A 23,364-nucleotide genomic window follows, 5' to 3' on the forward strand; every position below is an offset into this window, starting at 1 on the left:
TGGCTTAAGTAAGCATTCCCATCCATGTTGATGGTTGGAACTTTTTTTGTTTTTGTTAAGCTGCATACCGGTTACTGTTTACATTTTTTTTTATCTTTCCCTCCTAATGTTACTATTTTGTACTACTAAACAGGCAGTCACAATTGCAGTTCTCTAGCAATTAAAAGGGGCTTGGTTTGAATGGTCCAGCTGGCACAGTGGCCCCATGGTCAAAAGTTCTATGGACTGATCTAAACCCAGAATATTCCTAAATTGTACTACTAAATGGACAGCCACAAATGCAGTTATCTAGCAGGCACTAAGGCCATGATTTCAATGGGGCTGCAGGTGCAGTGACATCCGCACCAAAAAGCTTAAGCCACACCACTAAACACCTAATATTGCTATATTTTACCACTAAACAGGCAGTGACCAGTGCAGTTACCTTGTAGGCAATGGCTCATGATTGAAATCGTGCAGCAGGTGCAGTGGTACCTGGGCAAAAAGTTGTCAGACCTCCTCTAAACACCAAATATTGCTATATTTAACTACTAAACCAGCAGTCACAGGTGCAGTTACCTTGCACACAATAGGGTCATGTTTTGAATGGTGCAGCAGGCTCAGTGGCAACAGCCCCAAAGGTTGTCAGAACTCCTCTAAACACATAATATTGCTATATTTTACTACTAAACAGGCAGTCACAATTGCAGTTACCTTTGCAGTTAAAAGTGGCATGTTAAGAATGGTGCAGTAGGTGCAGTGGCACTGTGGTCAAAAGCTCTAGGGACCCCACTAACTACAGATTCTTGCAAAAGTTTACTACTAAACAGGCAGTCATTATTGTAGTTATCTAGCAGGCTCTATGGCCATGATTTCAAAAGTGCAGCAGGTGCAGTGGCACCAGAACCAAAAGCTCTTGGCACCCCACTAAACACCGATTATTGCTATATTTTACAACTAAACAGGCAGTCACAAGTACAGTTATCTTGCAGGCACTAGGGTCATGATTTGAATAGTGTAGCAGGTGCAGTGGCACCGGGCCAAAAAATTGTGGAACTTTTTTTCCTACGTTAAGGGTGTACAGTGTTTACTTTTTACCAATACTTATCTTCCCCTGGCTACACACATTTAAAACGTGCTTGTTTAACTCTGCTCTAACAGGTGGAACTTTCAACAAATTTTCACATTCTTTATGATATTGTTCGCTAACAAAATTGTTTTTTTTCGGTGTCATGTGTTTGCTGTTGATGCATTATGTAGCGTAAACCCAACCAAAGTGATTGCAGTGCTTTCTATATGAGCATGTTCCGTGGTGCTTTGAAGGGATGTTTTACCCTCCTTTATCCGTTGTAACTGTCTCTGTATAACATTACAGTGCCAAACAACTGCTGCAGAGCCTTGGATTGCACACACAGTCATGTGCCTGTTCTAAAAGTATTCCTTGAGTTTTGTGATTGCAGCCTGTCCCTTCTACTTGTCAGGAAGAGAGGCTGTATAGTTTTAAGAGCAATGAATTTGAAAGCTCCACCTGCTGGGCCTTGTTGTTGCATTGTGTCAAAGCTTGTCTTTATGAGCAAGCGTGTTTGGTAACTGTATGGTGTGTGTGCTGCTGTTCTTTTTTCAGAATGTATCTATTATTTGAGAATCCTTTTACATTACAAAAAGTTTTTTATTCTTTGGTGTGGGTTCACCACCTTTTTAACGCAGAGTGTTTAGCTTAGTAAGCAGGTAGTTGGCAAGACTAGCTTTTTTCAGACTGGCCATTATGGTGCAGATTTTGTTGTTTGTGCACCAAAAACATGTTATATTTTTAGCTCTATTTCCCCATTGCTATATGACTAAGCAACCTGGTAATTGAGGGATTTTGCCATTCATCTTTTTGTGAATGTAAAATACATTCATATTTCTTTGCATACTTTTAACACTTGGTATGTTAACTTAATAATTGCTAAAAAAAAAAGGTTTGAGTTCTCCAAAGTAATTGAAACAGCCTCCTGTATTTTCATTGTTATAAAATATAAAGAACATTAACTACATATTCTTGAAACAGGCAGACACTTTGTCTAATTTAGCTTGCTTTACGCCTGGTATTTTAGCTTAATATTTGCTACAATGTGTTTGAGTTGTTCAGAGTAATTTAAACAGCCTTCTGTATTTTCGTTGTTATATAATATACAGAATACCAACTGCACCAACTGCATATTCTTAAAACAGGCAAAGTGCAGGCACTAGAGTCATCATTTCAATGCTGCAGCAGGTGCAGTGACACCAGGACTTATTATAGGAAATACCTTGAAAAAAATACAGTATTTGTTACAACATACAAACTTAAAAGTGTATTGCACAATAATTGAAAATGTCTCAGTGTACTGTTTAACTAAAGATTTTTTTTAAACCATAAGTAACACAATGTCAAAGACAATGCAAGTGCAAATATCTACTATATGCTCATCATTGCCATACTTTCCCTCTTATAATTCAGCTCTGTGAGCCCCTCAATAACGCAGAACCTACATCTGTGTTTGCCTTAACTCGGATACCTACTAATACACATCTGGCTCAACAAAGAGTTGCAAATACTTGTAAATTTCCAGTCACCAATTATTTCACCACGTTGGGCTGTGTGACCCTCTCCCACTTCTTATATTCACTCTTGTACTAACATTAGAATCCTTAGGTGTTTGGAGGCCCAGTCAACACAAAATATACCAACAGTATTTGAACATATGAAAAGAAAGGAACATAATGTAACCACTGATAAATCACTGAAGTAAGTATGTTTCATGATCACTGAGACACACTGCCAGAATAAAATGAGTCCCTTTATTACACAGTGAATGAATGAATGAATGAATGAATGAATGAATGAATGAATGAATAAAGGGCATCTTGTATAGCGCAAACTTAGTCCGTGGGCATCAAGGCGCCTAACAGAAATAAAGAAAACATATGTACCGGAAACCAACTTACAGCTAAGCCTCTGCGAAAAGCCATGTTTTTAATGCCTTCCTGAAAGAACCGATTGAGGGTTGTGATTTTAATTCCAGAGGAAGAGTGTTCCACAACCTCGGGGCCAAAACAGAGCAGGCCCTTCCGCCCCACCTGACTTTCCGCGTCCGGGGTATAGTTAGAAGATTTTTACTCGAGGAGCGTAGGTCTCTACGGGGAGTGTAGGGGACTAGGAGAGACCGTATGCCTTTCGACCCGTCACCACATAGCGCCCCATAGACAAAGCATAGAATCTTAAAGGAGATCCTAGCCTGAATTGGGAGCCAATGCAGACTCTTCCTGGCTAGGGTTGGCAGATGAGCAGCCAGGGACGTCAAGAACGAACCTAGCTGCCGCATTCTGTACAGTCTGCAGGCGTTGTATGAGGCCTAGGTTGATACCCGAGTAGAGTGCATTACAGTAATCTAAGCGGGACGTGACAAGGGCCACTACAGTCTGTTTCTGGGCTTTCAGAGAGAGGTAGTGAGTGATTTTCCTCAGGGTCTTGATGACACCCGAGCAGGTAGAGACTGTTCTATTAACCTGCTGGTCCATAGCAAGAGAGGTGTCGATCAACACGCCCAAATTCCGAGCGGATTTAGTGGGACGCGGACACTCTCCAAGGGAAGGGGGCCACCAGTCAGTTGACCAGGCATCCTGATCACCTCCAAAGATCAAGACTTCGGTTTTCTCTCCGTTCAGTTTTAGCGAATTACAGATCATCCACTGTGAAACTGCCTCCATGCAGTTCCTAAAACTGAGAACGGAGGTACTCACCGAGTGGGAGAGGGAGACCAGGATTTGACAGTATAACAAGTTAACATGTCATCTAGCAATGAAACGAAATACTGATTTACAATACACTTCTTGCAATGAAATGAGATATGCTGGGACTGTGGAACTATATTGACTAACACATCTATATGATGTATTTCGCCATGAGCAAGGTATGGCATGGTACCTGGATGTTTATTTAAAGGATCATCTTAGTTAATGATAACTAACTAATGTAAAAAATGTATCTTATACTACTCGCTCTGCTTAGAAGGGACATTCCTGTACCTATCAAAACACATTACATATTCCAACACAGACTATGTGTGCCATGACGCTCTTGCATGGCTCACAACAACACTAACCGCTTTGGAATAGCACACCCCAGCCTCCAACAGAAAACGTTAGCAGTACACCTCGCATACGTCCAAAACAACCTAGGTATTTCACGTAGTTGGCTATCTCAGAGCTCATAACACCTCTTCCTCACTGGTTTGCCAATACAAACACCACCCAAAAGAACACATTTGACGGAGCCCCAGCATACAACAACATACACCCAACCAGGCCCAGATATACCATGGAGCAGGCTATCATTGTACCCAACCTGCCCAGGCCACCAGACACTCCATACACACACAGCTTCATATGCCAAGCCATGGGCTCCTCTTACTATATTGAAAATGTGAAAGCAGTTGGCAAAGCCGATCAGTTATAGACCTTCATCATCGCATTCACACAGCAGCAAATAAATAAAAAAGAATAGCCACTTAAGCGAGAACAGAAGGCGGGCACAATATCCACAGCAGGACGTCATAAACTGAATATGGGCCCAGCCTGTGATAGAAACAGAACTGGCAATAGCATAAAATATCGTGATGCCTTCTGTGTTTGTCAACGCCTACTTATATTTTAGAAATGGGGTCTGATTTCATATCTATAGCAAGCATGCTCTCTCTGGAGGTGCAGACCACTAGAGGCGGCTGTAATTTGCCATTTGTTATCTACGGGAATTATCTGCAGGACACGCAAACAGGAATAGAGAGAAGAAACGTTAGTCCTCGGGATAATGTGCCCTTAGCAGAGGGAAGCAATAACCGAAGTGGCCTCATTCATCCCTTCAACCTCTGGGCCCGTCCAGGCTGCGTGGCTGCTGATAAAGGATTCTATTTAAAAATGTACGTTTCCCAAAGGCGAAGTCTGTTGGCAAACTGTTTTGGAATTTCAAGGCGATAAGGCGTATGGCCCTTCACTGTAAGTAACAGCGCGCGCACGGGGGTTGCTCGTGCAGTGCTCAGAGTCCAGCCTATCACACTTCTCCTCTGTCCCTGGATGGCTGGACTGCAGTCTGCAGCTTCCCTTTAGCGCAGGAACACCCTTCTACACACAATAGTCCTTCCATGTATGTGTATTGCCGCTTCCTTCACTTCCGGTACCATAATGTCATTATTTGGCGAGGGAGCACGAAACATGCTTTTCGCGGTAGCGCATGCATTTGTCAACAGACGTGCTCAGTGTTCGTGCTGGGACAGCCTTGAATGAGGGAGGATGGGTTAGGGGCCGAAGAAAGGCTTTGGGTGATCGTTTCCCTTCAGGAACCCCATGTCCTTGTTAGCTGTAAACAGATCTGTTGTGTGCGGACAGAGCTTAAAAATAGAGTGACATTTGCAGTGACTGAGAGCTGCATTGTTCCCAAATTAGCAATTCTTTAAAAACATGCAGTAGAGTGTTTTAATCTCCCCATCCGTATTTTCAGATCACTTGTAACACCAAATATAATTAGTGCAAGCCCAGCAACTGTGCTCAGCAAGAGCTTCCTAAAAACCCTTTGGACAGGTTCACAATAACGCAACTAACTTCACAATGTTCTATGCATTCAGATTTAAATCTCCTCCTGCAGAAATATAGACTGGTGAATATATTCTCCCACTGTATCTTCACAGGCATGTGCAGACTTACTTTTCTTATCCCCACGTCTATGTACCTTCTTAACTTCACTCTGTGTCACTTGAAGATTTCGATAATTTTTTCTGTCCAAAATATTGTCATAGAACTAATTTTGCGAATGCAGATTTCCAAGTTACAATGTACAAGCGTGCATTGCAATTCATAATTGTCTTTGGGACTTACAATGCATGCATTGTGGGAACAAGATGGAAGAAGACCTTAAAATAATAGGTGTTCTCCTTGCATGGTAATGTAAACAAATACTTGGTTACTGCCCCTGCATTTTCAGTGTATGGCATGGTTACAAATTGCCAAAGTAAGGCATTAATTATTCGCAGCATAAGCAGACATTTCCTGAAAGTTTTCACTCTGAGGGCATTGGGAAGAAGCAAACGGTGATTCCATGGACCTTCTCCTTCACAATGTGTTATTTTTATTCCACTAAGATCGGTGGCGTAGCAAGGGGCCAGGCGGCACAAGTTTTGGGGGCGGCAGCTACCTGTAGAAAAAGGTAGAGCTGATGGCCTTTTTCAAAGTTGCCCGGCGCTAACCGCCTCTATATCATTCTAGTTACCAAACAAAGAGGCAGGCGCTGGAGACTGGAAGGCAGGAAGCAGAAGTTTTATTCCGACGGAGCAGAACACATCAGATCAGACAACAAGGTATCGTTTCGAGGTGCTCTCTCAGCCTCTCTGAGGCCCGGCCTCTTATACCCTGGTTTATGACATGTGAGCATTCTTTATTGTAATAAAAGGCACTTTGAAGTATGAATGACATCCCTGAAATCCCCGTTTCAGGCCCCTTCCACACGTATCTACAGTAGAGATCCCCCCCCACAATAGGAGGGGGCTATCTCGCAGCTGGATGTTCCGCCGATTCTTAGAGTGTGAGCGCCTGATCGGATCTCAGGGGGTGGGGAGGCCATGATCAATAATAGCTCCTTTGAAGAGGAGCGACTCCATACAGCAGGGGGGGGCAATAAACTGTATCCTCTGGCTAGGTGCTGGCCTGGGACCCGTGCAGACAATCGGGCTCAGAGGAAGGGGTCGTCAAAGGAGAGGTATTCATGAAAGGAATGGTCCGCGTGGACAATTGAGCGTGGAGGAAGGGTTCATCAAAAGAGGGGTATTCATGAAAGGAAAAGAGGTGTTGGTCAGGCGCGGGTTTGACTCCCAGGGACAGAGTCATGCGGAAGGAGAGGGTTTATGACTTGTGCATGTGAGAGTGGGGGCAGCCAGGGTGCGCGGGGGATGCTCGCAGGGTCAGGGGAGCGCGCTGGCGATCGATCGTGAACAGGGAGACCATGGTACCTAAAATGGCTGCCGTGCATGTAGTACGTGGGTGACAAGATGGCGCAGATGATGTTCAGTCCGCAGACTAAAATTCCACAGTCCTCCCTTTTAACATGTCTCGCCAACTTGTCAATTCGGATCTATCCCCATAAGGCCACATATTTCTACCTCATAGAGGGGACTCATGTGCTCAGTTCTGAAGTCCAAAGTCTTAGGGCACACGCAGTTAGAAATCAGTACACACAAAGATGGCAAGCATTGAATACCTAGGCAACACCCACATATTACTACAACCGGTATCAATATAAATGTAAACAACCTCCATCCCCAGTCCTTCAAAATGTCCCAAAACCAGCTCCCAAGCGACCATCCTTCTTGCTCTTGGTGGACCTCCGAGGAAAGTCTATGGAGGTGTTCAATTGCTTTGTAGACTGAGGGCGAGTTATCTGGCACGTAGGTGCAACAGCTAGATCCGATGATGCGGCATGCTCCTCCTCGATCGGCTAGAACCACATCTAGAACAAGGCGGTTTTGAAGGGCCACGAGGCGGACCACCTGAAGTTCAGCCGTGTTGTTAGCGAGGATGCCAGCAGTGATGTTGATGGTTGTTTCTACTGCCTGGGTCAGGTGTCGAATGGCGCGGCTGTTCGCCTTTGGGCCCCACAGGGGAACAAGTCCCTTCACCGCATCCAGGAACTGTGCTCCAGTGGAGTCGGCTTGTCCAATGTCACTTGCGCGTCTCTGCCGGTGATGGTTAGCAGGGGCTACATACGTTGGGGGGAGAACGAAGGCGATGTAGCAAGTACCCCTCCAACCTTTCGGGAGCCAAGTGTACGCTTTGGTGCCACAAACAAAGTACATATTCGGAGAAGCGACAAATGAGGGGGGATCAATTGAGTCCAATGACCTGGTGATGTGGCAGGCACTGTGACCCACCAGCTGCGTTCCCAGTCCTTCGATGCATACAAGGCCCGTGACATTGAGAACAGACAGAGCCACAGTCAGAGTGGCAGCGGTTCGCTTCCGTAGGTAGGAAAAGGTGGGTCTAGCTGGGTTATGGAGCACTTGCATTTCTACCCGCTCTTTGGTAGGGATGTCCATATGGAAGGCGGAACCGGAGGGCACGGGGCAAAAGGGAGCAGATGTCCTTCCGGTTTTGTTCAGCCAGAACCCATAGTAGAAGTGTGACACTGTCTGACCGGAAGTGGCGTTGTCCTTGTGGCTTTCTTGCAAGAGGATCAACCAGGCAAGGCAGGAGCCATGAACTGAGAAAGGAGAAGGGATGAAGGGGATGGAGTGACCAGTGGCATGCGGGAGCAGTCCGCAGATCCAGCAGTTGGTGGTATTTGCAGCAAGGTTGTGCTGGTGCAACAGTTGCACAAAGGAATTGTTCCAGAACTCCTTACGCCTCTCTCGGAGCTGAGGTGAGAGGGAGATTAGGTGATGCTCTTTCATAGTGGTTGACTGTGCAGTGGTTAGCAATATCTGATGAGCAGGTGTGTTTTCCTCCAAGATCCAGAAGGAAGTTATGAGGAGGAGGCAAAAGAGGAAGACAATGAAGAAGGCGATTGTCTTTGATTTGTGCATATTGTCAGTCTTTGGGTTCCTGTAGTGGGTATTTCCGGCTGCTTCCATCATCTTCTTATCTGGCGCTTCCATCATCTTCAAGGTGCTCGGTAGCGGGCAGAACCACAGACTTTGTTTAGCTTCTCTCCGGATAACCCTTGGTGGTATTTAGGTCACCGTTCTGAGATTTAACTTAGTCCGTGGTCTACTTAGCCGAAGCTCCCTCCTTTCGACGCAGGAAATACCCTTCCCTGGATGGCACAGTGGGATCAGAGAATTTTGCAAGTTCAAGTGCCTCGGTATCAGGATAGCAGTTCAGTGATGGCCGATCCTTGTTCAGGAGCTCTTCCTGGTTGTCGATGTTTTCGGTTGTGGCCAGGGTCGAGGAGACCTTCTTGCAGTGGTGTGCGTGCAGCCAGTGCCGTTTCCCCTCCACTCGAAGAGCCGTCCGGGTGGTGATCAGTACTTGCCAGGGGCCCGTCCACCGGGGTTCCAGACTCTTCGCCCGTTGAAAATTCCAGACTAACACATAGTCCCCCGGTTGGATGTCGTGGCCCGGACCCCTGGAAGCATCGGGGATGGCCTGCTGCACCTGCTGATGAATGACAGACAATGTTTTAGTTCATTTGTACAAGTAATCAGACAGTAGGACGTCCGGGACGTCATGAATGGAGGTCGGTTTGGGGGCAGTCCAAAGGTTCATTGGTCGTCCGAATACAACCTCGTAGGGGGTCAAATGGTGCTTAGTGGGAGTGGAGCGCATCGATAGCAATGCCAGTGGGAGGGCATCTGGCCATTTAAGTCCAGTGGTGGCCACTATTTTTGACAGTTTCAGCTTCAATGTAGCGTTGTGTCGCTCCACCAAACCAGCAGATTGGGGGTGGAAGACCGCATGGAACCTTTGCTTCACACCCAACCCCTTCAAGATTAGTTGGATAACCTCAGCTATGAAGTGGGGGCCGTTGTCGCTCCATAAAATTTGACAAAGGCCGTAGCGGGGGAAAAACTCTTTCAGTAGTACTTTGGCAGTAGTCATGGCAGTGTTATCACAGGTTGGATAGGCTTCTACCCATTTACTGAAGGCACATACAATGACTAGTACATACTTCAAGCTTTGGCATCTCTCTAGCTGGATGTAGTCCATCTGGAGGACCTCAAAGGGGTGGTCGGGGATCCCAAACCCTCCCCGGGGCACCACAGTTCCTTTCCCGGGGTTGTGTTGCAGACAGATAAGGCACTGCTGGACCAGGCGTTTGGCTGAGTCGGGGATCTTGTTGTTGTGCCAGACTTTGGAAATGAGTTCGATCATGGGGGCAGATCCTATGTGTGTGGGGGAATGTGCCATAGTCAGTATGGGGATCAGGTATGAGTCAGGCAGCAACCATTTGTTTGCATCTTTTGTCCCCCAGCAGCCTTCATCGTCCTTCAAACCCACCCGCGCCCACTCGGTCAGTTCGTGAGGGGTGCTGGCCGACTGGATGTCTCTAATCGTCTCCCTAGCGTTAGCCCATTTCTCTGCTTGTGACCTGGTCACATACATGCGTGTCATTGTCCTATTCTCAGCTGTGGTTCGTGCAGTGATATGGGCCAGCGCGTTTCCTTGTCCGACTAAGTCCGTCACCTTCTTGTGTGCTTGACACTTGATCACTGCTAACCGTTTGGGGAGGAGAACTGCTTCAATCAGAGCGGAAACCAGATCTCCGTGGAGGATGGGTGTGCCGTGGGACGTCAGGAATCCCCTTTCCCTCCACAGGAGCCCAAAATGATGAACCACCCCAAAGGCATACTGGCTGTCTGTGTAAATGTTTGCCGTGGTCCCTGTTGCTATGATACATGCCCGTGTGAGGGCAATTAGCTCTGCCGCTTGCGTGGATCGTTGTGTGATGCGGGCTGTCTCAACTACTGTTCAGGCTGTCGTTACCGCATAGGCGGCTGAAGTGGTGCCATCTGGGAGTTTGATGCATGAGCCGTCTACCCATAGCTCTCCATCAGGGTCTGTAAAAGCAGTGTCTCGGAGGTCAATTCTACTCCTAGTCTGTTCGTCCGTGAGGGTCACACAGTCGTGTATGGGAGGCACATCGGGGTCATTTTCAGGTAAGGGCAGTAGTGTGGCAGGATTCAAAGTCGTACATCTCTTCAGAGTGATGTGGGGTGCAAGTAGTGTCAATTCGTACCCCGTCAGTCGTGCACTAGTCAGGTGTTGAGTTTTGGTCTGGTTCAAAAGGGTGTCGACCGCATGGGGTACTAACACAGTGAGGGAGTTCGAAAGTACGATTCCCTCGCTCTGACGGATAGAGACAGCAGCGGCGGCTTCTGCTCGAAGGCAGGCAGGCAAAGCTCTGGCTACGGGGTCAAGAGTGGCAGAGAAGTAGGCACAAGGGCGCTGCTTAGGGCCGATGGGCTGAGTTAGAACAGACAACGCGCATCCCTCCCTTGCGTGAGTGAAGAGGGAGAAGGGCTTAGAGTAATCCGGTGTTCCCAGGACAGGTGCTGAACAAAGGGCATCCTGCAACTCTTTAAAGGACGCTTGGCATTCGGGGGTCCAAGGGAGCGGGAAGGGGACATCTTTGGCCAACAAGGAAAGAAAGGGTTTTATAATGAGGCTGAAATTTGGTAACCATTGTCTGCAGAAAGAGGTAAGACCCACGAAAGAACGGACTTGCTTCTGTGTTTTTGGGATGGGGGTGTCTAGGATGGTTTGGATTCGATCGGGCGTAAGTTTCCTCCCTTCTTTGGACAGGAGATGGCCTAGGTATGTCACTTGAGGCTGGCAGAACTGCAATTTCTTTTTGGAGACTTTGTGGCCATTTTCTGCAAGAAAGTGTAAGAGTTGGACAGTGGCTGTGATTGCAAGTGGAGTGGTGTCGGCCGCCAAAAGGATATCATCGACATATTGGATCAACACCACTCCATCTGGTAGCTGGACGGCGTCCAGCTGTCTCTTGAGGGCCTGGCTGTAAATGCTGGGACTTTCAGTGTAGCCCTGGGGAGCTCTACAAAATTGGTACGAGCGGGATTTTAGGGTGAAGCCGAAGAGATAGCGGCTGTCTGGGTGGATGGGGATAGAGAAAAATGCATTTTTAGGTCAATGACAGTGAAGGTAGTGGCAGTGGACGGGATGAGGGTCAGAATGGTGGTGATGTCTGAGACTACGGGGTACTGGGGTACCACCACTTTTTTAACCTCCCGCAGGTCGATGATGAAGCGGTACGCTTTCTCATCTCCCTCGCCTTGCTTCTTAACAATGGGTAGGATAGGGCTGTTGCAGACATTGCTAACCACTTCCTCTACCACTCTTGCATCTACCAGGGACTGAATGATCGCTACCAGTGCCTTCTCACCCTCGGGCGATATCCGATACTGTGGGAGTTTCGGGAGCATTGCGTCTTGTCTCACAGTTATGTGCACAGGGTCAATCATCATTCGTCCTACATCAGAGTCATTTTTGGCCCATAGGTACAGTGGCAGGGTATCGAGCAAGGACAGGTCAGTGTCAGTTAAGGAGTACATGTGTCGTGCTGGGCAGGATTTGGACATGCTCGGGTTGTCGTACAGGATGACTCGGACTCCATCTGGGGAACACCTAATGGTAGCTCGAAAATGTTTTAGTAAATCAATGCCCATAATGGCGTCAGGGGAGTTGGAGGAGAGCAAAAATGTTGTGTCAGTGGGGTTGTTTTCTAGGTCAAAGGAAATAGGTACGGACAGGGGGTTAGTGGAGGGCGTCCCATCGAAACGTATCGATGTAATGTGTGAGCCAGACAAGGGTGCCCTTGGAATCAGTCGTTTCGATAACACACTACGTGTCGCCCCAGTATCTTCCAAAAATGGAGACTTTGTACCCAGGACCTTAGCGGTGACGTAAGGACCTTGCTGGTCAACACAGAGCTCGACTGGATCCCTCCCTTGCCCCTGGCAGTCCTATGCAAAGTCGGGGGCATTCTCACTGTCGGATAGTTGATACTGGTTCTGTCGGGGACGGTCAAACATGTTCGATCTCCCTGGTCTGTCGTTGTTGGTGTCATTTGTGTACCCTCGTTCCTGTCCTCTATTTCTCGGTCCACCCGCTACGTCCTTGGGGTCCCTATTTCTGTTCATCTCCAACAGAACCGGACACTGGGATTTCATATGGCCGAATCCTTTGCAGAAGGCACACTGGTCCTCGCTAATGTCTCTACGTCTAATGTAGGGTGTTGGGGTGCGATCTTTAGGAGGTGGATTTCTAGGGGCGGTTGATTGGTAGTTCCCCCTGTGGGGTTCTCTTCCGACCGCTACCCCTTGTATCTGGGCTATCATCACCCTTTCTTTCAAATCTTTCTTCTTTCTCTCGGATGCCCTATCACTCTCATTCTTTTGATGTTCGTAGTACTGAGCCATCTGAAGGATAGCTGCGGGTTTGGAGGCCCCCCAACTACTCTCGCTCGTCTGTAACTTTTGGGAGACCTCTTGCGATAGACCCTTTACATAATTTTGCACAAACAGGTGTTGTCCGGTGGCGGTGGTCATGTCTTGGCCACTGTAGTCGGAGAACACCGTCTCAAATCGGGAGAAGTATTCCGATACGTCTTCTTGGGGTTTCTGACGGCAAGCCGTGACTATCGACCGATCTACCTTTTTCTCTGGGATCAATGTCTTTAGCTTCTGAACTATTTTGTCTGGGAGTTCCAGTATGTCTTTTACGGGTTTCCTTCCGGGCTCTCGCTGCCTATCTAGCTCACCGAGTTGATTCCAGGTATGTCCGAACAGATCTGTGTGGTCGGCTTTCCGGATTTGCTTCCACACGTCAGCCGGCAGACATAACCCGAAAAACAAGTCAATGTCCGCTAAAGTCATTATCGTCGAACCCAAGGCTGTGCCTAATTCGGTATAAAATGCTGTCGGGTTCTTTCTTAAATCGGGCAGGGTTTGTCTAAAAGTTAAGATATCTTGTCGATCCCATGGTTGATAAACCCAATTGTACACAACCCTCCCTTTTGCATCCGCGTGGTTGATATAGTCGTTTGTTCCCTGACCTCGTGGCGGAATCCAGTAAGGGGCCGCTTCTAATGAGGACTCGGTCGTTTCAGGGACTGTAATCTTGACTTCTGGTTTCTGTTCCGTGAGATGGCGGAAGACTTCAAGCGTTTGCATGAAGAGGTCCGTCACATCGTGTTCAGTCCCATCTCCAACATCGACCTTTCTATATAGAGCTGTCAGTTTAGTGGGCCCTTATTCTGATACCTATCCTCATATGCGTTCAGGGTGTGGTAGCTGAATCGTAAAATGAAATGCCGTCTGTGGCTACCGGCGTGTGAATTGTGCATATCCATTGTGTATTCTTCGCTCTCTTTCCGTTCTACTAGCGTCTTCACTATTTTGTCAATCCCATCCCACTCATCTTTGCTCAATCTATTTGGTCTGGCTGGTGGTTGCTTGCTAGCCTCGGGGTCATCTGATGTCGTTAATAATGCGGCCGGTGCGGAGGCCGTGAGGGCTGGGGCACTAGCGCTAAGGTCACTCTCATTCGCACTCGGAGCTGGCAGGTGCTGCTGGCAGGGGGCGTATGGAGGGGGCATGTAGATGATCGGAGGGCCTAGCAGTAACTCATCGTTCGCCCGTTGTTTGGAGGGCAGCTCGGGGTAGAGCGTAGAGGGGGTCCTAACAGGGCATTGGCCTGTCGACCCTGATTCTTGCTTTTGTCTAGCTTCCTCTCTTTCTTTTGTTTCTTCTTCTAGTTGCTTAGCGGCCAGGTGGGCTGCCTTTCGTAATTCTTTCCCTATTTTTGCTTCTTCTCTTTTCTTCCGTTGTTCTGCTTCTTTGCGCCACATGCCGACACTATCGAGCATGGTGGGCGTAGTCTTATTTTTCTGGAGCGCTGCTTCTAATGTTTCTATTTTATGATCATCAAAGGAACCTATCAGTGGCCACTGACTTTCGGGGTCCTTCTTTGTATATTTATGCCATAACTTATTATAAGCTAAAGCGACTAGTCCATGCTTAATGAACATGTCCTTATTAGGGGTGCCTTCCAGTGGAGCTGGATGGTTCATCTCTAATGAGCGGTCCGGGCTAAACAGGCTACCAATCAGTGGGGAGAAGATAGGCATGCCGGATTACAACAGGGACAAAGGTCTGCACTACCTATCTTATCACTGCGTGCAAAGACTAGACAGAATATTTCTATTCTTCGTTGTTTGCAGGCGGTGAATATCTCAAAAGAACCAATATCGAACACTCAATGTTCGGTTAATCAAACAATCAATGGGTAGAATAAGTAGGCACGACGGGTTACAACGGGGACAAAAGTCTGCGTTACCTACCTTTTCTCTACCTGCAAAGAGAGAACCTGTTCTTCCCTGTTTGCAGACAGAGAATCTCCAGAAAGCAATCCGCAAACAACAGTTCGGGCCTAAAACAATCAATCAGTGGGGGAGGAAGATAGGCACGACGGATTACAACGGGGACAAAAGTCTGCGTTACCTATCCTTCACTGCTTGCAAAGAGAGAGCCTGTTGTTTCTCCGTTTGCAGACAGTAAATCTCCAAAAGAACCAACAAAAGAGTAATACTAGTATTATCCAAATCAAACAATCATTTCACAATTTGTCGCATTTACACGACCTTACCCGGACCGCATGGACAGTTTCCTGTCTTCCGAATCCAGCGCCCGATCGTCCTCTATTCTTCGTGATCTTCGCGGCACTCCTGATGGTTCCCAGTCAGGACCGTAGATCACTCGAGAGAGGTCTGTTCGGAACCAGTGAAGTTCAGATGATCGGCTGTCAGACGAGGGTCTATCGGACAGGAGCTCTCCCGATCGTTGCAGTCGTTCACTCTGTCTTCAGGACCTCTCCCACTGGATCCACGAGTCACTGATGGGCCCCACGTTTGGGACGCCAATTGTAGAAAAAGGTAGAGCTGATGGCATTTTTCAAAGTTGCCCGGCGCTAACCGCCTCTATACCATTCTAGTTAACAAACAAAGAGGCAGGCTCTGGAGACTGGAAGGCAGGAAGCAGAAGTTTTATTCCGACGGAGCAGAACACATGTTATGTTATGTTATTGGTTTTTAGACCGCGAACAGCTGCCCCAGCAAAGGGGCGTCCTGGCGCCAGGAAAGGTATACACAACATCACAGAACGCAGCTGATCAGACAACAAGGTATCGTTTCGAGGTGCTCTCTCAGCCTCTCTGAGGCCCGGCCTCTTATACCCTGGTTTATGACATGTGAGCATTCTTTATTGTAATAAAAGGCACTTTAAAGTACGAATGACATCCCCGAAATCCCCGTTTCAGGCCCCTTCCCACACGTATCTACAGTAGAGATCCCCCCCCCCCACAATAGGAGGGGGCTATCTCGCAGCTGGATGTTCCGCCGATTCTTAGAGTGTGAGCGCCTGATCGGATCTCAGGGGGTGGGGAGGCCATGATCAATAATAGCTCCTTTGAAGAGGAGCGACTCCATACAGCAGGGGGGGGCAATAAACTGTATCCTCTGGCTAGGTGCTGGCCTGGGACCCGTGCAGACAATCGGGCTCAGAGGAAGGGGTCGTCAAAGGAGAGGTATTCATGAAAGGAATGGTCCGCGTGGACAATTGAGCGTGGAGGAAGGGTTCATCAAAAGAGGGGTATTCATGAAAGGAAAAGAGGTGTTGGTCAGGCGCGGGTTTGACTCCCAGGGACAGAGTCATGCGGAAGGAGAGGGTTTATGACTTGTGCATGTGAGAGTGGGGGCAGCCAGGGTGCGCGGGGGATGCTCGCAGGGTCAGGGGAGCGCGCTGGCGATCGATCGTGAACAGGGAGACCATGGTACCTAAAATGGCTGCCGTGCATGTAGTACGTGGGTGACAAGATGGCGCAGATGATGTTCAGTCCGCAGACTAAAATTCCACAGTCCTCCCTTTTAACATGTCTCGCCAACTTGTCAATTCGGATCTATCCCCATAAGGCCACATATTTCTACCTCATAGAGGGGACTCATGTGCTCAGTTCTGAAGTCCAAAGTCTTAGGGCACACGCAGTTAGAAATCAGTACACACAAAGATGGCAAGCATTGAATACCTAGGCAACACCCACATATTACTACAACCGGTATCAATATAAATGTAAACAACCTCCATCCCCAGTCCTTCAAAATGTCCCAAAACCAGCTCCCAAGCGACCATCCTTCTTGCTCTTGGTGGACCTCCGAGGAAAGTCTATGGAGGTGTTCAATTGCTTTGTAGACTGAGGGCGAGTTATCTGGCACGTAGGTGCAACAGCTAGATCCGATGATGCGGCATGCTCCTCCTCGATCGGCTAGAACCACATCTAGAACAAGGCGGTTTTGAAGGGCCACGAGGCGGACCGCCTGAAGTTCAGCCGTGTTGTTAGCGAGGATGCCAGCAGTGATGTTGATGGTTGTTTCTACTGCCTGGGTCAGGTGTCGAATGGCGCGGCTGTTCGCCTTTGGGCCCCACAGGGGAACAAGTCCCTTCACCGCATCCAGGAACTGTGCTCCAGTGGAGTCGGCTTGTCCAATGTCACTTGCGCGTCTCTGCCGGTGATGGTTAGCAGGGGCTACATACGTTGGGGGGAGAACGAAGGCGATGTAGCAAGTACCCCTCCAACCTTTCGGGAGCCAAGTGTACGCTTTGGTGCCACAAACAAAGTACATATTCGGAGAAGCGACAAATGAGGGGGGATCAATTGAGTCCAATGACCTGGTGATGTGGCAGGCACTGTGACCCACCAGCTGCGTTCCCAGTCCTTCGATGCATACAAGGCCCGTGACATTGAGAACAGACAGAGCCACAGTCAGAGTGGCAGCGGTTCGCTTCCGTAGGTAGGAAAAGGTGGGTCTAGCTGGGTTATGGAGCACTTGCATTTCTACCCGCTCTTTGGTAGGGATGTCCATATGGAAGGCGGAACCGGAGGGCACGGGGCAAAAGGGAGCAGATGTCCTTCCGGTTTTGTTCAGCCAGAACCCATAGTAGAAGTGTGACACTGTCTGACCGGAAGTGGCGTTGTCCTTGTGGCTTTCTTGCAAGAGGATCAACCAGGCAAGGCAGGAGCCATGAACTGAGAAAGGAGAAGGGATGAAGGGGATGGAGTGACCAGTGGCATGCGGGAGCAGTCCGCAGATCCAGCAGTTGGTGGTATTTGCAGCAAGGTTGTGCTGGTGCAACAGTTGCACAAAGGAATTGTTCCAGAACTCCTTACGCCTCTCTCGGAGCTGAGGTGAGAGGGAGATTAGGTGATGCTCTTTCATAGTGGTTGACTGTGCAGTGGTTAGCAATATCTGATGAGCAGGTGTGTTTTCCTCCAAGATCCAGAAGGAAGTTATGAGGAGGAGGCAAAAGAGGAAGACAATGAAGAAGGCGATTGTCTTTGATTTGTGCATATTGTCAGTCTTTGGGTTCCTGTAGTGGGTATTTCCGGCTGCTTCCATCATCTTCTTATCTGGCGCTTCCATCATCTTCTTATCTGGCGCTTCCATCATCTTCAAGGTGCTCGGTAGCGGGCAGAACCACAGACTTTGTTTAGCTTCTCTCCGGATAACCCTTGGTGGTATTTAGGTCACCGTTCTGAGATTTAACTTAGTCCGTGGTCTACTTAGCCGAAGCTCCCTCCTTTCGATGCAGGAAATACCCTTCCCTGGATGGCACAGTGGGATCAGAGAATTTTGCAAGTTCAAGTGCCTCGGTATCAGGATAGCAGTTCAGTGATGGCCGATCCTTGTTCAGGAGCTCTTCCTGGTTGTCGATGTTTTCGGTTGTGGCCAGGGTCGAGGAGACCTTCTTGCAGTGGTGTGCGTGCAGCCAGTGCCGTTTCCCCTCCACTCGAAGAGCCGTCCGGGTGGTGATCAGTACTTGCCAGGGGCCCGTCCACCGGGGTTCCAGACTCTTCGCCCGTTGAAAATTCCAGACTAACACATAGTCCCCCGGTTGGATGTCGTGGCCCGGACCCCTGGAAGCATCGGGGATGGCCTGCTGCACCTGCTGATGAATGACAGACAATGTTTTAGTTCATTTGTACAAGTAATCAGACAGTAGGACGTCCGGGACGTCATGAATGGAGGTCGGTTTGGGGGCAGTCCAAAGGTTCATTGGTCGTCCGAATACAACCTCGTAGGGGGTCAAATGGTGCTTAGTGGGAGTGGAGCGCATCGATAGCAATGCCAGTGGGAGGGCATCTGGCCATTTAAGTCCAGTGGTGGCCACTATTTTTGACAGTTTCAGCTTCAATGTAGCGTTGTGTCGCTCCACCAAACCAGCAGATTGGGGGTGGAAGACCGCATGGAACCTTTGCTTCACACCCAACCCCTTCAAGATTAGTTGGATAACCTCAGCTATGAAGTGGGGGCCGTTGTCGCTCCATAAAATTTGACAAAGGCCGTAGCGGGGGAAAAACTCTTTCAGTAGTACTTTGGCAGTAGTCATGGCAGTGTTATCACAGGTTGGATAGGCTTCTACCCATTTACTGAAGGCACATACAATGACTAGTACATACTTCAAGCTTTGGCATCTCTCTAGCTGGATGTAGTCCATCTGGAGGACCTCAAAGGGGTGGTCGGGGATCCCAAACCCTCCCCGGGGCACCACAGTTCCTTTCCCGGGGTTGTGTTGCAGACAGATAAGGCACTGCTGGACCAGGCGTTTGGCTGAGTCGGGGATCTTGTTGTTGTGCCAGACTTTGGAAATGAGTTCGATCATGGGGGCAGATCCTATGTGTGTGGGGGAATGTGCCATAGTCAGTATGGGGATCAGGTATGAGTCAGGCAGCAACCATTTGTTTGCATCTTTTGTCCCCCAGCAGCCTTCATCGTCCTTCAAACCCACCCGCGCCCACTCGGTCAGTTCGTGAGGGGTGCTGGCCGACTGGATGTCTCTAATCGTCTCCCTAGCGTTAGCCCATTTCTCTGCTTGTGACCTGGTCACATACATGCGTGTCATTGTCCTATTCTCAGCTGTGGTTCGTGCAGTGATATGGGCCAGCGCGTTTCCTTGTCCGACTAAGTCCGTCACCTTCTTGTGTGCTTGACACTTGATCACTGCTAACCGTTTGGGGAGGAGAACTGCTTCAATCAGAGCGGAAACCAGATCTCCGTGGAGGATGGGTGTGCCGTGGGACGTCAGGAATCCCCTTTCCCTCCACAGGAGCCCAAAATGATGAACCACCCCAAAGGCATACTGGCTGTCTGTGTAAATGTTTGCCGTGGTCCCTGTTGCTATGATACATGCCCGTGTGAGGGCAATTAGCTCTGCCGCTTGCGTGGATCGTTGTGTGATGCGGGCTGTCTCAACTACTGTTCAGGCTGTCGTTACCGCATAGGCGGCTGAAGTGGTGCCATCTGGGAGTTTGATGCATGAGCCGTCTACCCATAGCTCTCCATCAGGGTCTGTAAAAGCAGTGTCTCGGAGGTCAATTCTACTCCTAGTCTGTTCGTCCGTGAGGGTCACACAGTCGTGTATGGGAGGCACATCGGGGTCATTTTCAGGTAAGGGCAGTAGTGTGGCAGGATTCAAAGTCGTACATCTCTTCAGAGTGATGTGGGGTGCAAGTAGTGTCAATTTGTACCCCGTCAGTCGTGCACTAGTCAGGTGTTGAGTTTTGGTCTGGTTCAAAAGGGTGTCGACCGCATGGGGTACTAACACAGTGAGGGAGTTCGAAAGTACGATTCCCTCGCTCTGACGGATAGAGACAGCAGCGGCGGCTTCTGCTCGAAGGCAGGCAGGCAAAGCTCTGGCTACGGGGTCAAGAGTGGCAGAGAAGTAGGCACAAGGGCGCTGCTTAGGGCCGATGGGCTGAGTTAGAACAGACAACGCGCATCCCTCCCTTGCGTGAGTGAAGAGGGAGAAGGGCTTAGAGTAATCCGGTGTTCCCAGGACAGGTGCTGAACAAAGGGCATCCTGCAACTCTTTAAAGGACGCTTGGCATTCGGGGGTCCAAGGGAGCGGGAAGGGGACATCTTTGGCCAACAAGGAAAGAAAGGGTTTTATAATGAGGCTGAAATTTGGTAACCATTGTCTGCAGAAAGAGGTAAGACCCACGAAAGAACGGACTTGCTTCTGTGTTTTTGGGATGGGGGTGTCTAGGATGGTTTGGATTCGATCGGGCGTAAGTTTCCTCCCTTCTTTGGACAGGAGATGGCCTAGGTATGTCACTTGAGGCTGGCAGAACTGCAATTTCTTTTTGGAGACTTTGTGGCCATTTTCTGCAAGAAAGTGTAAGAGTTGGACAGTGGCTGTGATTGCAAGTGGAGTGGTGTCGGCCGCCAAAAGGATATCATCGACATATTGGATCAACACCACTCCATCTGGTAGCTGGACGGCGTCCAGCTGTCTCTTGAGGGCCTGGCTGTAAATGCTGGGACTTTCAGTGTAGCCCTGGGGAGCTCTACAAAATTGGTACGAGCGGGATTTTAGGGTGAAGCCGAAGAGATAGCGGCTGTCTGGGTGGATGGGGATAGAGAAAAATGCATTTTTAGGTCAATGACAGTGAAGGTAGTGGCAGTGGACGGGATGAGGGTCAGAATGGTGGTGATGTCTGAGACTACGGGGTACTGGGGTACCACCACTTTTTTAACCTCCCGCAGGTCGATGATGAAGCGGTACGCTTTCTCATCTCCCTCGCCTTGCTTCTTAACAATGGGTAGGATAGGGCTGTTGCAGACATTGCTAACCACTTCCTCTACCACTCTTGCATCTACCAGGGACTGAATGATCGCTACCAGTGCCTTCTCACCCTCGGGCGATATCCGATACTGTGGGAGTTTCGGGAGCATTGCGTCTTGTCTCACAGTTATGTGCACAGGGTCAATCATCATTCGTCCTACATCAGAGTCATTTTTGGCCCATAGGTACAGTGGCAGGGTATCGAGCAAGGACAGGTCAGTGTCAGTTAAGGAGTACATGTGTCGTGCTGGGCAGGATTTGGACATGCTCGGGTTGTCGTACAGGATGACTCGGACTCCATCTGGGGAACACCTAATGGTAGCTCGAAAATGTTTTAGTAAATCAATGCCCATAATGGCGTCAGGGGAGTTGGAGGAGAGCAAAAATGTTGTGTCAGTGGGGTTGTTTTCTAGGTCAAAGGAAATAGGTACGGACAGGGGGTTAGTGGAGGGCGTCCCATCGAAACGTATCGATGTAATGTGTGAGCCAGACAAGGGTGCCCTTGGAATCAGTCGTTTCGATAACACACTACGTGTCGCCCCAGTATCTTCCAAAAATGGAGACTTTGTACCCAGGACCTTAGCGGTGACGTAAGGACCTTGCTGGTCAACACAGAGCTCGACTTGATCCCTCCCTTGCCCCTGGCAGTCCTATGCAAAGTCGGGGGCATTCTCACTGTCGGATAGTTGATACTGGTTCTGTCGGGGACGGTCAAACATGTTCGATCTCCCTGGTCTGTCGTTGTTGGTGTCATTTGTGTACCCTCGTTCCTGTCCTCTATTTCTCGGTCCACCCGCTACGTCCTTGGGGTCCCTATTTCTGTTCATCTCCAACAGAACCGGACACTGGGATTTCCAATGGCCGAATCCTTTGCAGAAGGCACACTGGTCCTCGCTAATGTCTCTACGTCTAATGTAGGGTGTTGGGGTGCGATCTTTAGGAGGTGGATTTCTAGGGGCGGTTGATTGGTAGTTCCCCCTGTGGGGTTCTCTTCCGACCGCTACCCCTTGTATCTGGGCTATCATCACCCTTTCTTTCAAATCTTTCTTCTTTCTCTCGGATGCCCTATCACTCTCATTCTTTTGATGTTCGTAGTACTGAGCCATCTGAAGGATAGCTGCGGGTTTGGAGGCCCCCCAACTACTCTCGCTCGTCTGTAACTTTTGGGAGACCTCTTGCGATAGACCCTTTACATAATTTTGCACAAACAGGTGTTGTCCGGTGGCGGTGGTCATGTCTTGGCCACTGTAGTCGGAGAACACCGTCTCAAATCGGGAGAAGTATTCCGATACGTCTTCTTGGGGTTTCTGACGGCAAGCCGTGACTATCGACCAATCTACCTTTTTCTCTGGGATCAATGTCTTTAGCTTCTGAACTATTTTGTCTGGGAGTTCCAGTATGTCTTTTACGGGTTTCCTTCCGGGCTCTCGCTGCCTATCTAGCTCACCGAGTTGATTCCAGGTATGTCCGAACAGATCTGTGTGGTCGGCTTTCCGGATTTGCTTCCACACGTCAGCCGGCAGACATAACCCGAAAAACAAGTCAATGTCCGCTAAAGTCATTATCGTCGAACCCAAGGCTGTGCCTAATTCGGTATAAAATGCTGTCGGGTTCTTTCTTAAATCGGGCAGGGTTTGTCTAAAAGTTAAGATATCTTGTCGATCCCATGGTTGATAAACCCAATTGTACACAACCCTCCCTTTTGCATCCGCGTGGTTGATATAGTCGTTTGTTCCCTGACCTCGTGGCGGAATCCAGTAAGGGGCCGCTTCTAATGAGGACTCGGTCGTTTCAGGGACTGTAATCTTGACTTCTGGTTTCTGTTCCGTGAGATGGCGGAAGACTTCAAGCGTTTGCATGAAGAGGTCCGTCACATCGTGTTCAGTCCCATCTCCAACATCGACCTTTCTATATAGAGCTGTCAGTTTAGTGGGCCCTTATTCTGATACCTATCCTCATATGCGTTCAGGGTGTGGTAGCTGAATCGTAAAATGAAATGCCGTCTGTGGCTACCGGCGTGTGAATTGTGCATATCCATTGTGTATTCTTCGCTCTCTTTCCGTTCTACTAGCGTCTTCACTATTTTGTCAATCCCATCCCACTCATCTTTGCTCAATCTATTTGGTCTGGCTGGTGGTTGCTTGCTAGCCTCGGGGTCATCTGATGTCGTTAATAATGCGGCCGG

General features: G+C 48.8%; 2 protein-coding genes across 2 annotated transcripts in view; one reads left to right on the forward strand and one right to left on the reverse strand.

Annotated features, from left to right (window-relative positions):
• The window catches only part of SEMA5A (semaphorin 5A), a 1,998,383-nt gene that overhangs the window by 640,757 nt on the left and 1,334,262 nt on the right, over window positions 1–23,364 (forward strand). The gene's annotated exons all lie outside the window — the stretch shown is intronic.
• On the reverse strand, window positions 16,448–18,004 carry LOC147722831 (uncharacterized). The gene has a single exon (XM_086966902.1). It carries the CDS (start codon window positions 18,002–18,004, stop codon window positions 16,448–16,450), a length of 1,557 nt encoding a protein of 518 aa, XP_086823028.1.

Source organism: Lissotriton vulgaris, chromosome 4_1 (assembly GCF_964263255.1).
Source record: "Lissotriton vulgaris chromosome 4_1, aLisVul1.2, whole genome shotgun sequence".
In the NCBI taxonomy this organism is placed as follows: domain Eukaryota; kingdom Metazoa; phylum Chordata; class Amphibia; order Caudata; family Salamandridae; genus Lissotriton; species Lissotriton vulgaris.

Bases quoted from the DNA above. Each gene is read 5' to 3' on its own strand.
- LOC147722831 (XM_086966902.1), bottom strand. From the start codon at position 18,004: ATGATGGAAGCGCCAGATAAGAAGATGATGGAAGCGCCAGATAAGAAG.